This window comes from Pelobates fuscus, chromosome 4, assembly GCF_036172605.1.
Source record: "Pelobates fuscus isolate aPelFus1 chromosome 4, aPelFus1.pri, whole genome shotgun sequence".
NCBI lineage: Eukaryota > Metazoa > Chordata > Amphibia > Anura > Pelobatidae > Pelobates > Pelobates fuscus.
This window is the reverse complement of record NC_086320.1, coordinates 225055030-225068941: the sequence shown is the minus strand read 5'-3', so window position 1 is coordinate 225068941 and position 13912 is coordinate 225055030. Positions and strand designations below refer to the sequence as shown.

At 41.7% G+C, this 13912-nt stretch overlaps 1 protein-coding gene across 5 annotated transcripts in view; it reads right to left on the bottom strand.

Annotated features, from left to right (window-relative positions):
- The window catches only part of LOC134608803 (uncharacterized), a 233460-nt gene that overhangs the window by 200721 nt on the left and 18827 nt on the right, over positions 1-13912 (bottom strand). For all 5 annotated transcript variants that reach the window (XM_063451916.1, XM_063451914.1, XM_063451915.1 and 2 more), the window contains exon 6: positions 1220-1288. In XM_063451916.1, coding sequence (XP_063307986.1) covers positions 1220-1288 — 69 coding nt within the window. The remainder of the gene's footprint in view (positions 1-1219; positions 1289-13912) is intronic.

The window sequence follows — 13912 nt, the reverse complement described above, 5'->3', positions numbered from 1 at the left end:
AGAAGTTAATCTGTTTTAATTTTGTGTTATTCTTATTTGTTTTCTTAGATGTTGTTAATTTGTATTTTCAACCGTTTAACCACCGCTGCTCCCCTAAGTGCAGCGATCACATGATGACCCTATCTTAACCATACACATATATGGCTGCCGGGCTCTACCAGACCAACGGCTAGCTATGCTTGTCCTAGCCGCGTTACCAATAGACAACCCCCCACACACTACCCAAGGAGGTGATGAAACTCCTCGATGAGCACACCTAGCCTAGAGAAAACCCCAGTGTTACTCACTGGGGCACCCTTAAGCCATCCCCTCCAGGGCCCCCTCCTCAGCTTGCAACGTAGCAAATCACGACAAGACACGAACGAGGACGCCTAAACTAACAGTTCCTTGTGCCCCCCAAGAACCCACACATAGGCATGACTCTGACCACGCATTTATAACGCTCCTTAGCAGAACGATTCTTTCACTGTTCCCCCCCCCCCCCCCCAGACCAACGTATACTAATGCAAGAATGCAGTATAGATAGCCGGAGGGGGTCAGTCTTCCAAATGGGTACTACTCCCCAAGTGAACACCACTAATTTGCTTTTCCCCAGCCTTGGAAGACCCCTTACCTTTTATATCTTTAATGTTTATGTTATCGCTTGTGCATACAAAAAACAAAAAATCCTCATTCTGCATGCCTATCGCCTGTGACATATACAAAATGTGATCTGTTACATACTTATGTTCTGTCAACCAATGTAAATCGTATTTTTGGCATCTTTGCAGAATGAGAAAAATAAAGAATTAAAAAAAAAAAAAAAACAGTAGTCTGCTCTCAGTAGTCTGCTCTCAGTAGTCTGCTCTCAGTAGTCTGCTCTCAGTAGTCTGCTCTCAGTAGTCTGCTCTCAGTAGTCTGCTCTCAGTAGTCTGCTCTCAGTAGTCTGCTCTCAGTAGTCTGCTCTCAGTAGTCTGCTCTCAGTAGTCTGCTCTCAGTAGTCTGCTCTCAGTAGTCTGCTCTCAGTAGTCTGCTCTCAGTAGTCTGCTCTCAGTAGTCTGAAACTCGTTTTTGTTTTCTCTATGAGTAGCCACACTTCTCCTGAGGCACAAAATAAGTAAGGACGAGCAGCCTCTATGTTTTCGGCAATGCAAAATTTTTTAAAAGTGCTGGTATGTCTAGCCAATTAGTGCAAGCTAATTACTGGTCTTTATTAACAATGTAGCAAACAGCGATTTACCAAGTGCAGGAGTTGTGGTTTTACAGGCTTTGAGTTGTTCCTCCAGTGTTCCTGGCTGCGCTTCTTCATCTGAAATAAAACAGTAGTTACTTTATAACTTCAACAAACTTTTATTGACACGATCAATAAAATTTACATTAAAATTGATAGCAAGTACTTTATACCTGTATTACATATTCATCGCCACCAAATGACAAACAGGATTACTGTTCTGCCACATTTACCTTTTTACTTAAACAGAGATATATATATATATAAAAAAAAAAAATTTTAATTGATTACATGAATATTTAATGGTATATAATCTTTTAGCTATATTCCACAATACACAATCATCACATGTACAAATAAGAAATTCCCATAGATGGTGAGTGTGATTCAGGGTCATGACGCAGATGCACGCACGACGGCGTTTCGCGGGCCTCTTTCTGACTGGGAGAAAAGGGTACTAAGCATCATGGGAGAAAGAAGAGGAGGTTTGGCGGTTTAGGAAGACAGGGGTAGAAGTTTATGCGGTGTGCGATAGAGTGCTAAGCGCGCTCTGAAAACTTTGACCTATAGCGATGAGGTGGGTGAATACAGGTCCGGAACGCCAAAACCAGGTAGGATCCGAGACAGCTGAGAAAAGAGAGGCAGCGAGCAGAGACCCAGATACCCCTCTGAGGGGAAGCAGCAGATAAGTATATTACTTATTGAAATTTGTGTATCCTGCTTAAAGAAAAGAAAGGGAAGGCAGTGGCTGTTAAGTGCAGAAGTGCACCTATTGCTTAAAAAGTGGAGGTCCAACCTTTTTTCTTAGTGCTTAATTGAGTGACATCTAAAAAGAAAAAGTGTGAGAGAAATTGTTCTTTTTGTTTTGTGGTGTGTGCTTCCCTTTCTCTCCCCCTCTGTGCTGCATCAAGCAGTAGGAGGTGGATTGCCTAAACTGTTATACTGAGGGTATTGGAGAGAGGTGTTTGGTTGAGGTGAAGGGGAGGTAAGCCATTAATAAAAGAAGATCTAATTAGAGATCATAAAAAGATATAGGAATAAGAAATTGAAACTTACTAAAATATGGCTACAAGGAAAATACAAGATACTAAACAAACTTCAAAAAGAACAAAAAAAGATGGAAACAAATAATGAAAGAGCTACAGAAAGAAGAGCTTCTGATTTTTTCTCCCCACAATTAAATAAGGGGAAAAAATCCTAAATCAATACATGAAGAATCACTACCATTATTTGACACTAAGGAAGCGAAGATAGACAAAATATCTGACAATTCATGGAATGAAAATGTCTCTATCGGGAGTGGAGCTTACCTGCCGAGCGAGCCAGACGTCCATGGCGGGAGCTCCCGCATCTAAAGCTCTGATTCTGGGCACTACGCCCGACCACCGGATCGTGCCGGCTGCGGACAACTATCCTCCAGCTCAGGAGGAGACGCTGAGTCCGGGGATACCTGACTCGGGGCTCCCCACCGCTAAATTGTCCACACCGCAACATGCGGCCTGCACGGATGGGAGCCGCGGAGAGACAGCCGCTCTCCCGGTTCTCAGGTTCTGAAGAGGGGACACTAGTACATCGCCTCTCTCTCTCTCCCCTCCCCCCCCCCCCCACCCAAGGACCGGAGGGGGTTATCCCGGTCCCCGCCAGCACAGGCGGCTTCAAACGCTGACTGCACAGCAGATGTTGGCGAACTCTCCAGAGGCATAGTGACAACAATGCCCAAGATGGCGGACATGCCTGGCCTCAACACACATGGCCGAAATAAACAGCAACCCGGCGCAGAAAGCCACACAGTAAAACCGAAGAAGCCAGTGATACAGGCACAACTTGCAAAGAGCAGTACCCATGCCACTCCACCCAGGCACATCCAATAGTTTTTTTAATAGACTCTGCATCAACCTTTGGATAAAGTTTTGAAACCGAGACAGAGCCTACAGATTGGCAATGCAAGCGGCAGCAGCATGGATCAGACCGGCGACCAGACGCCAAATAAGTGGGTACACACCAAGAGCTCCCAAAGCGACCTCCCGAAGGAAACAACGCCAGAAAGTTACCATTCACACGCTCACAAACCAGAGCGAGAACGCCGGGCAAGCACAACCCACTCACTGCCCAACAGTGGCGGAGCCTGCCGACCAGCGAAATGCTACCCGAAAACCAGGGACTCAAACTAGGGGCCACGCAGCTCATCAGGATGCAGCAAGGCTCCCAACATGCGACGGACACAGCCAGAAAGCCCCCCCAGGGCCCAGCGGAGATGATGTCCCGCCGAAGCATCGACCCTGCCACTATACATGGCCCACCAGTCAGGTATCCAGAGCCGGCATCGGCTGATTCAAGCGGACTAAACCTACACAGGACTATTTTCCTGCAACCACAATTGCGGGGATAAGGCGAGTTCTCCCCAGGACTTATGAAACAAGAAGCCCAGTAATAAGCATGCATAGCTTGTAGCCAGTGGACACTCTCTGGGTGGTGATACTCTCAGTTATCAGCATGTTTTTATCATGGTTTGCGTCTATGCTTTTTGTTTACCTTTGTGCCGTGATAAGTAGCAATTATCTATGTATAGCCTTGCTATGCTGTTATATAAGTTAGTTCAGCTTACGTACCTTTTTAACCTACAACTGTTTATTAAGCATGACCACGCTATCTATGTCCCTAGCTAGGCATACAGCGGTCATAACGTCCCATTGCTCCTTTTCTATTCATGTCTCAACGTATAACTAATCATACTGTTATCTTTTATTGAAATCTCTGCTACAATCTCACAACTTAACTACGTAAAGCATGTATAATCTACTGCACATAGCGTGTTTAAAACATAACATTTAAAAAATGGGGGCGGAGCTTGACCGCCATGCGGAGAAGACGCATAGAACCGGAGCTCCTGCAAAAAAGCAGACCTTCAGCTATTTGGACTGCAATTTAAAAACCCAAACCGGGCTATATATTTACCCGCATCGCGGAACCCACGGCAGGACCGGTTTGGGACAACATGGAGTCTCCGGACGCACTACCCGAGGCAGGTCCGACTTGCGGCCTAGCAGTTGATGCGAGGCGGAGGTCATCCAGCCCCGAAGTCCTGCAGACGCAGACCTCTCCCCCCCCCCCCCTTTGACCGCTGGGGGTTACCACGGTCAACCACAGCACCCCCACAAGCCTGTTACTACACAAGCCGACCCAGCTGGGGAGACGCGGGCGGGAGACTGCCACAACGCCCCACACATCCAAGATGGCGGCGATCCTCACCCCGCTACCTCAACCAACAAGCGGTCCCACACACCAAAGCAGCTGGCGGCTAACAAGATCTGTGCAGCGACGGAGCAGCGGAAGCCGAGGAGGTCAGTGTCAACAGCAGTGGAGAATGCCCCACAACAAGCGGCAGAGAGAAATCATACTCACCCCCTCCAGCACTAAGCACCAACACACTGAGCGCACCGGCAGCCGCACGACAGTGAGGCACTAGCCTCGACCCAGGACAGCAAGATTCAACCACAAGAGGAGAGAGCTCGAGTGGCATGGACTGATCCAGGGTTTATACCCCCGAGTAGAGCGTTGGAAGCTCGGAAGAGGACTGTTTGGCTGCATTCTGTCGAGGCGTTGGGGTGCCCACATACACCAAGCAACTGCTGTCAGGACTATCAGTACCTGTGATACTGAGCTCCCAGTATCAGCAACAACAGATGCAAAAATGCATATACTAGCATAGTTAACACGTGAGAAATCTATGTCTTTTACAATAGATGATAGTCTTGACAAGTGCCCTGTGCTTGGTCAGCCTAATGTCATGTCTCTCAATTGCCTAATATGTCACAGGGGTAAAGCACTATATTACCAAGTTATGATTCTCGCTCATGTAGTCAGCCAACACAACGTAGGATTTATTAACCGCAGGGTTACCGCATCTTTGATCATCACCTTGTTTAAACCTAAGATGAGTGTTTTACACTAATTGATACCAGCATGTTCTGCAAATATGATATTTTCTTGACTACTCGCCAGGTCATTATCACACAAAAAAATGTGCAGTGTTTATCCATGTTATGCCTTACCGAATTAATGATTATTGTTCAAACGTGTGTATATGCTGTTCAGGCATTACAGACACATTTGTAACTGCTTATTCTTTGCACGCAAAAATAAAGAATTAAAAAAAAAAAACATTTAAAAAATGTGCCGATATTCTTTTGTCACAAATGTACAACTACTGTGTCTCTATATTTTGAATATGCTGTTGTGGCATTGACAAACGTTTTTGTTACTCCCTGCACAAAGAAACAAAGAATTAAAAAAAAAAAAAAAAAATTGGCTAAATGCCTAGAAGCCCAACTAGAGAAAATAAAGTAAGAAATTAGTATGCACTCAATGGAAATTAAAAGAGAGGTCCAGAATATAGGGAGAAGACTGGAAGAACTGGAAGATAAAACAGAACAAATTGATATGCAACAAAAGAACAATACTGACAAAATAAATACTCTGGAAGGAAAACTGGAAAATATAAAGGAGAAGATCGCTGATCTGGAAGACAGATCCAGAAGAAATAATCTTAAGCTTAGGGGGATACCGGAGAGCATTATATATACAAAATTGGAAGGCTTTAAATTTCTGGGGATTGACCTGGATACATAAAAGAATTTCGTGGAAAGATGCCACAGAACAATAAAGCCTAGCAAGGTCACCAAGAGATGTGTTTATCTGCCTACGGTCATACCGGCTCAAGACGCTAATTATGAAAGCTATTACGGTCAAAGATTTAAAAGACTCAGCATATCAGCAAATTAAGATCTTCCAAGATCTCTCTTTTCAGACGAGTTCGCAAAGAAAATCCTTTGCAATACAAACAGCGATACTTAGGGAAAAAGAAATCAAATAAGCATGGGGGTTCCCGACACGCATAAACCTAACCTACGACAATCAAAGGTTAACCTTTGACAAACCGCAAACATTTAAAAAATGGATGCAAGAAAAGAATATAATATAGGAGAAGGGTAACTTTTTCTTTTTTCTGAGAGCACAGAAAGTGAAAAATACAGTAGTAAATCACTATATAGGCACTAATCTAAATCGTTATTTGTCACAATTCATAGATATGGTTGAAGAAAAGAACGAAGAGAAAGAAATATAGATTTCGAAAGATTAATTAAATGCAAAAAAAAATATATATATTTTTTCTCCTCCCTTGTAGGAGGTTTAAACACAGGAATTGAAAAACACATTGGTAAATTAATATATAGATAATAATATAATGTACTTGTTATTTGTCACAGGAAAGAATAAAAGGAAATTTTGATAAAGAGAAGAGCTCAAAATATCACAGATAAGAGAGGAATAAAGGGATGAAGGGGAAGAAATTCTGATCAAAAAAGAAATAACTTGGGGGGCGGAGCCTAACTGCCAAAGCGAACGGACGCAAGCCTCTGCAGCTCCGGACACAAAACGGCTAAAAAAGCCTTTTTCACGAGCAATAACCGGCGATATCGAGAGCCCGGTCAGCACACCCGCATAATAAACCAGCATGGGGCGTAAGACTAAAAAAGCCAAACCAGATCGTCCCAATCTGGGAATGAATATTGGCGAGCTATGGCGTCAGGCGCATGGCGCGACTTGGCCCAAGATGGCCACGCTATCTGGTGGCTGTTCCGATTTCTCGGAGGACCTGGCCTCAGAGGAGGACGAGACCTTCTTACCCACACTGACGAAACCCCTGCCAAAACGAACAGATCTGGACACATCTCCGGTCACCATATCGGCACTAAAGGGGCTCCTAGCGGATCTACAGACCACCCTACAGGCAGATATAGCCACGATAAAAGGGGGCCTACAGGGCCTAACAGACCGCATGGGGAACATGGAAACAAACGCCCAAAGAGACTCCCAGCGGATACAGGCGCTGGAGGGGGCTGTGCAGGACCTCCAAAAGCATAATCAGGCCCACGAACGCCGCTTTGCGGCCCAAGAAGACCTGCGCCGAAGAAATAATCTGAAAATCAGGGGGGTACCCGACGCGGTCCCCGAAACGGAGTTGCCGCACCTAATCAGGAGGATGATGGGAGACTTACTGCCGCCAAAACAGGCCAAAGCCACTCCACTGGACAGTCTCTTCCGAATCCCTAAGCCGGCCAAAGCCCCTTCAAACGCCACGAGTGACCTGATCATTCAATTCCGCAATGGAGCAGATAAGACGGCAATACTGAAGGCACTCAGGGGCATGCCAAACTACAGGTTCGAAAATATGGCACTAGAATTTTACAGCGACTTGTCGGGCAGCACCATGGCCTGGAGACGGTCACTCAGACCCCTTACCTTATTGCTCCGCCAACGCAACATCGGATACCGCTGGCGCTCACCTCGCATGCTCCAAGTAACACACAGGGAGACTGCTTACTCCATCCAGAGCCTGAGCGATGCAACCGCACTCTTACGGGACTTGGGACTCTCACAGGACTACCTGTCACAGCCGCAACCGCAACCCAATAACAGACCCACACACGCCTGGGACCCGAGTAGTGTCACACCGTTCATCCCACGAAGACCCACGGCAGAACCGTCGGCGGCGGCAACCACATGAGGCCCTCTGGGGCTCCCTGATAGGACCTCACCATGACCGGGACACTCTCCCGCTTATCTTCCGCTACTGATTTTTCTGTTACTCACGTTATGTTCAGAGCTGCTTTGCAGTCTATGTTAATTATTTGTCCAGATCACTTATGGTTTTATGACTTACGATTGTTATACGATTTTATGTTTTCCCTCTGACGGGCGTTTCACCCGCACTAATAGGACGACTTGCGCTGACACAGTCAGAGACACCCATAACCGCGCAGGCGAACTCGCTCAAAGAGAGAACCTCAGCTAGAGCTATAGCCTACCTAGGCCCCCCACTCACAGCGGAGACGCACTTAGTCACCCAATCACACCGACCTGCACGACCTGACTCTCGACCTGATACTCAGTCACAAAGCCAGGAACCGGATCGGAGGACACATAGCATTAGGCCCCTCAGGTAGCACAACACACAGGGCACAGCCTCTACCTAGCCCTAACCTTCTACATTCTCACTTGGGCTGCATAGTTTACTTTTTAGCTAACCAAGCCGCATTGCCAACAGGACTGTACCCTACGTATCCACTATACATACTACTACAGCTGTAGTTTTCTTCTCTAGTTTAAACCTGTAACGCTCTTAGCGACACGACTCTTCTGGACTTAGCCCAATATTAATAATAATAAGATAAACAAACTTGAACAACCAAAAAGAAATAACTTGAATTAAAGGACAAATGTTTTTTTTGCAATTTTAAGCACAGGAGAGGGAATGATACAGTAGTAAATCACTATAAACGCACTAATCGAATTATTTGTTATAGTAAGATTACATTTTTTTTTTTTCCTCTTCTCCATTTCTTATAGATATATTTCTCCTGGCCAGGAGAATATTTTAACTCACACATTGTTGGCAATTCTGTGAGTTTAAGAAGGGGGTACATGCGATACTCGCGAGAGATACTGTCGCTACTTGGTCTTTCTCCTTGGGGTTAGGGGCTACCCGGGGGTTGAAGAAAGACAGGAGGAAGGAGAGATACATTGATCTATGCCTAAGTAAAGGCAGAAAATTTATAGAGATGTGTGGATGTAAATGTTTGTATGTTATGATGATGGACCTCCTAGACTCCCTGTGGAAAAAATAAGAATAGGAAGATAATATGAGATTTGCAACAATGAATGCACAAGGAATCAATTCACAATTTAAAAGATATACAATCCTTGAATTTTTGAGGAAGGAGCAAATACATATAGTGGCTATACAGGAAACTAGAAGAAAAAATACAACTTAAGTCTAAGTTATTTCCCACTATAATTAATGCCTCTGTGCCAAAAAAAAAAAGAGGGGTAGCTTTTTTGTTTTTGAAGAATGTTTCTCTGAAAATTGTACACCAAGAACTTGATATAGAAGGTTGATACATAATTTTAGTGTGTGAAATTAATAACCAAAAATACACATTAGTTAATATAGATGCCCCAAACCAGGCCCAAATTCCATTTATTAGAAAAATATTTAATAGAATAAAACTGGTCGAGTCATTGTTATGGGAGACTTTAACTGCGTCTTAGAAGCAGATTTGGACAGGAGTCCTAAATTAAAAAGGTAATAACTATAAGAAGGTAAAAACCAACGGGAAATGTTTTTCTGAACTAGTCAAACAAAATGGTTTGCTGGATTATTGGAGAATATTCCATGTAAAAGAAAGATTTTTCATGCTTCTCTAAAACTTTTTGTTCATACTCCCGAATTGATTTAATTTTGGGGGATAGAAATTTGGTGAAACAGGTAAAAAAAAAAAAAAAATCTTTATAACAACCACAACGTGGTCGGATCATAACCCAATTATATTAGAACTAAAAGAACAGTTCGAGAGACCCAGAATAGAATGGAGAATGAAGGATTGGATAATGCAAAAGGAAAACAATCTTAATTATATTAAAGAGATGACAGATTTTTTTCCCTAGAAAACAGAAATAATGGGGTATACCCAGCAATGACCTGGTGCGCATTTAAATCGGTAATAAGGGGCCATCTTATAAGCTTAACAGCTAAATAATTTAAGCTGAATGAGAAAAGGGCTAACCTGTCAGAGCTTTATATAAAACTGGATGACTTACTTTATCAAAATAAAAGAAACCCTTCGAATAGTATTACCAATTGTCAGGATATTTATATCGGCAGACATTTTGTGCTATGATAGAAATTAAAAGTGTATACTGCCTGAATCACTCAGAACAGAGCAGACTCCATTTTGGATTTCAAGCCAACAAAGACACAAATTTCTATCCTTTCTGTGACTAACCTAGCTGGAGCTAAAGAATGCATTGTATATACAAACCAAGTGATAAGAAATGAGAACGGGGGATGGAAGACTGTCTAAATGTTAATGGAATAGAAAAAATTCTAAACCCAGACACTCGTGACAGAGAAGATTAAATAATTTAATTTTACTTTCAATATTTTACAAGGTCCCATTGTAAATTTAAGGTGAAACTTAGTTTATGAACTGTCATATTAGAAATTACAGCAGGAATTGGAGACACAAAGACTGAGGCAAATGCTTTGAACCGACAAGTAAACTTAAAATTATGGCAGCCATATAGATAAGCCAAATTACGTCAAAATAGCCACCAGGAAAAGTTAACTCTTTCTTGGATAGGAATGTTTAGTGGGACGAGACTGCCCTCTATAGACCAAATACTTAAATTGCTATCTGGAAGGTAACCACACCTCCAGTTTTCTATTGGTCTATCACCTAGTGACGAACAGAGAATTTTTCCCTTTAAAAAGTTAAGACAAAAGGAAAGAGAGGGGCTAAGTCAAAGAGTCGGGGGAAGTGAGCAGTGGAGGCGATCGTAAGAAGTCAGGATCGCAGGCTAAGAAAGAAAAGCAGAGTCAGAGCGAGAAATCCAAACAAGTTCCTGAGACTACCTACTCATATGATGAGAATATCTACCTAACTGGTAATTATACTGGTTTCCTTTAATTAACCTAAATTAATTAAAATGTTCTAATAGCATGATATATGACTGGATAAATCATGGTCAGATTTCGATATTTAGAAATCTTAGTTACTAGAGAATATATAGTTATAGCATCCCATTCTGCAGGTAGTAAAAGAATAATTATATATTAATGTGGTTACAATCACATGTTAGCATATCGTGATATTTATCCAGGTGTATTGATTTGCTCTAAAATAAGATAAAATATCTGTTTAGGCAAGTTAAAATTCTGCTTATAGAACATGGTAGATTACTCTTATTGGATGGTTCCAGGAAATGACTAATGAGCTGGTTTAGATGTTATTTTATTTAAAATTACATGAGAATAAGTCTTAATTACCTAGGAGGTCTACCCAGCATTGAAAGGGTTATTCTAACTGCTAGCTAAAGTTTTATGGCTGTTCGCTGGAAGCTTTCTCTGTGTGAAACTTTCATTTTCTTTCTCTGTGAAGCACCGTCATAAATCTTGTCTTGACAGCCAACGTTTTAGACTCTATACTGTGTCAGCCATTGGAATGTATTGCCATTGTATGCATACTGATTTTATACTAAATATTCATTGATTATTGTCACGCATGTTACTTATTATTATTATTATTTAATTTATCACAATAAATTGTATCTATTTTTATAACAAATTGTGATCTTATTTATATGGGATACATTTCACTTACACGATAACGCTCTTTGGGATCTGAGAATTGAAATAGTGGGCAATTCTCGACTGTTTACTATTATCATCCCATAAATATCCCCCACACAATACAATAAGAGAAGTAGAAAAAATAATAAATGACCAACTGATGGCAAAAGCTAATAAGACCTTAATATGCCTTAAACAAAAATTGTATTAGATGGGAAACAGAGCAGAAGCACTGATGTCAAATAGACTAAAGAAAGAAAAAGTTAAAAAGGTTTTTACTAAAATTGTACATAATGGGGAAACTTTATTAAACCCAGAAAAAATAGGAGAAGCCTTTAAAAAAATATCAGGATTTATATAACATTTCGAGTCAAATAAATAAATTAGACAGAGAGTTCTTAAAAACTATTAAAATCCCGAAAATCACAGATCTACAATTACAAGAATTAAATAAAATATTCAAGGAGGATAAATTGATCTTCTGTATTGATAAACTTAAAAAAAAAAAAAAAAAACAGCACCAGGACCTGATGGGTTTGAAAACCTCTTCTATAAAGTATTGAAAAATAATATAAAAACAGATTTGATCGAAGTTTTTAACTTCTTTGGAACAACTCAAAAGATTCCAGCAGAATTACTGGAAGCAAACATAGTCCCAATTCCTAAGCAAGAAAAAGATACAGAAAAAATTAAAAACTACCGCCCAATTTCCCTTCTTAACACCGACATAAAGCTCTACTCGGCTATGATAGCAGAACGTTTGAAAAAAATTATTCCAGATGTGATAGATAGGGACCAGGTGGGGTTTGTACCAGGTAGATCATCTACCCATAATATAAGAAGACTGATTGATGTTTTGAATCATGCGGGAAGATCGGGGGCTCCCATGTTGGCCCCGTCTTTAGATGCTGAGAAAGCATTTGACAGGGTCAACTGGGAGTTCATGAGGCAAACCCTTCAGGCATTTGGATTAGAGGGAAGAATTTTCCAGAATATCTCTGCTCTCTATACAGTACCTACGGCTAGAGTTGTTGGAAATGGCTTCGGATCTGAATGGTTCTCATTGCTAAACGGAACAAGACAAGGGTGTCCCTTGTCTCCGGTACTTTATATCATGGCATTAGAACCTTTGGCTTTAGCCATAAGACAAGAGAAGAGGATAGTAGGTTTTGAATTTAATAAAGAAAATATAAAAATAAATGTATCCGCTGATGACGTTATCTTAACACTACAAAAACCCCTACAATCTATAATACAACTTATGGAAATAATTGGATGGGTTTCCCAGGTATCTGGATATAAAATAAATATACAAAATCAACGATCTTAGCTGTAAATGTAAATAAAGAAGAAATAAATGAGATTATGAGGAAATTTGATTTTGCATGGGTCGAAAAATCATTTAAATTATTTAGGAATTACCGTATATACTCGAGTATAAGCAGAGTTTTTCAGCACATTTTTTGTGCTGAAAAACCCCAACTGGGATTATACTCTAGTCAATTGTCTGTATTATGGCAATTTACATTGCCATAATACAGACAATGGGGCTGTGTAGGAGGGGGGCTGGCAGAGCTGTTACTTACCTCTCCTGCAGCTCCTGTCAGCTTCCTCCGCCTCCACACCGGTCCGTTCAGCACCTCTGTCAGCTCCCAGTGTAAGTCTCGCGAGAGCCGCGGGGTCATAGTGCGGCTGCGAGACTTACACTGGGACTTACACTGGGAGCTGCACGGACCGGCGCGGAGGAGAAGGGAGCTGACAGGAGCTGCAGGAGAAGTAAGTAATACCTCTGCCAGCCCCCCTCCTACACAGCCCATCCACTGGACCACCAGGGAGTGAAAGCCCCCCTCCCTGCCATGTATGAAGCAGGGAGGGGGGACGAAAAAAAAATTAAAATTGAATTAAAAAAAATAATTAAAAAATAATAAAATTGCCCACCCCCCACCAAGGCTCTGCAACACACACAGCACTCATTTACACACACTGCATTCATTATATACACACACACTGTAAATAAATATTCAATTAATATAATTTTTTTAGGATCTAATTTTATTTAGAAATTTACCAGTAGCTGCTGCATTTCCCTCCTAGTCTTATACTTGAGTTAATAAGTTTTCACAGTTTTTTGGGGTAAAATTAGGGGCCTCGGCTTATATTCGAGTCGGCTTATACTCGAGTATATACGGTAATATCTGTGCTGACCCACTGAAAATAGTGGAGATTAATTTTCTCCCATTACTTATTAATATGAATAAACTCCTAAAGGGTTGGAAGAATTTAGAGTGCTCGTGGTGGGGCCGTTTTAATATTATTAAGTCTTATATTTTACCAAAATGGCTATATTTTTTTAGAATGAATCCCTTGAGTTTCCCCGATAGTTGGTTGCTATAAATACAACAGGCCTGGTCTAAGTTTATATGGCAAGCAAAAAAAACAAGAATGGCAAGAAAATTCCTCTCGATTAAGCAAAGGGAGGGGAAGGATTCCCAGTCATACAACAATACTAT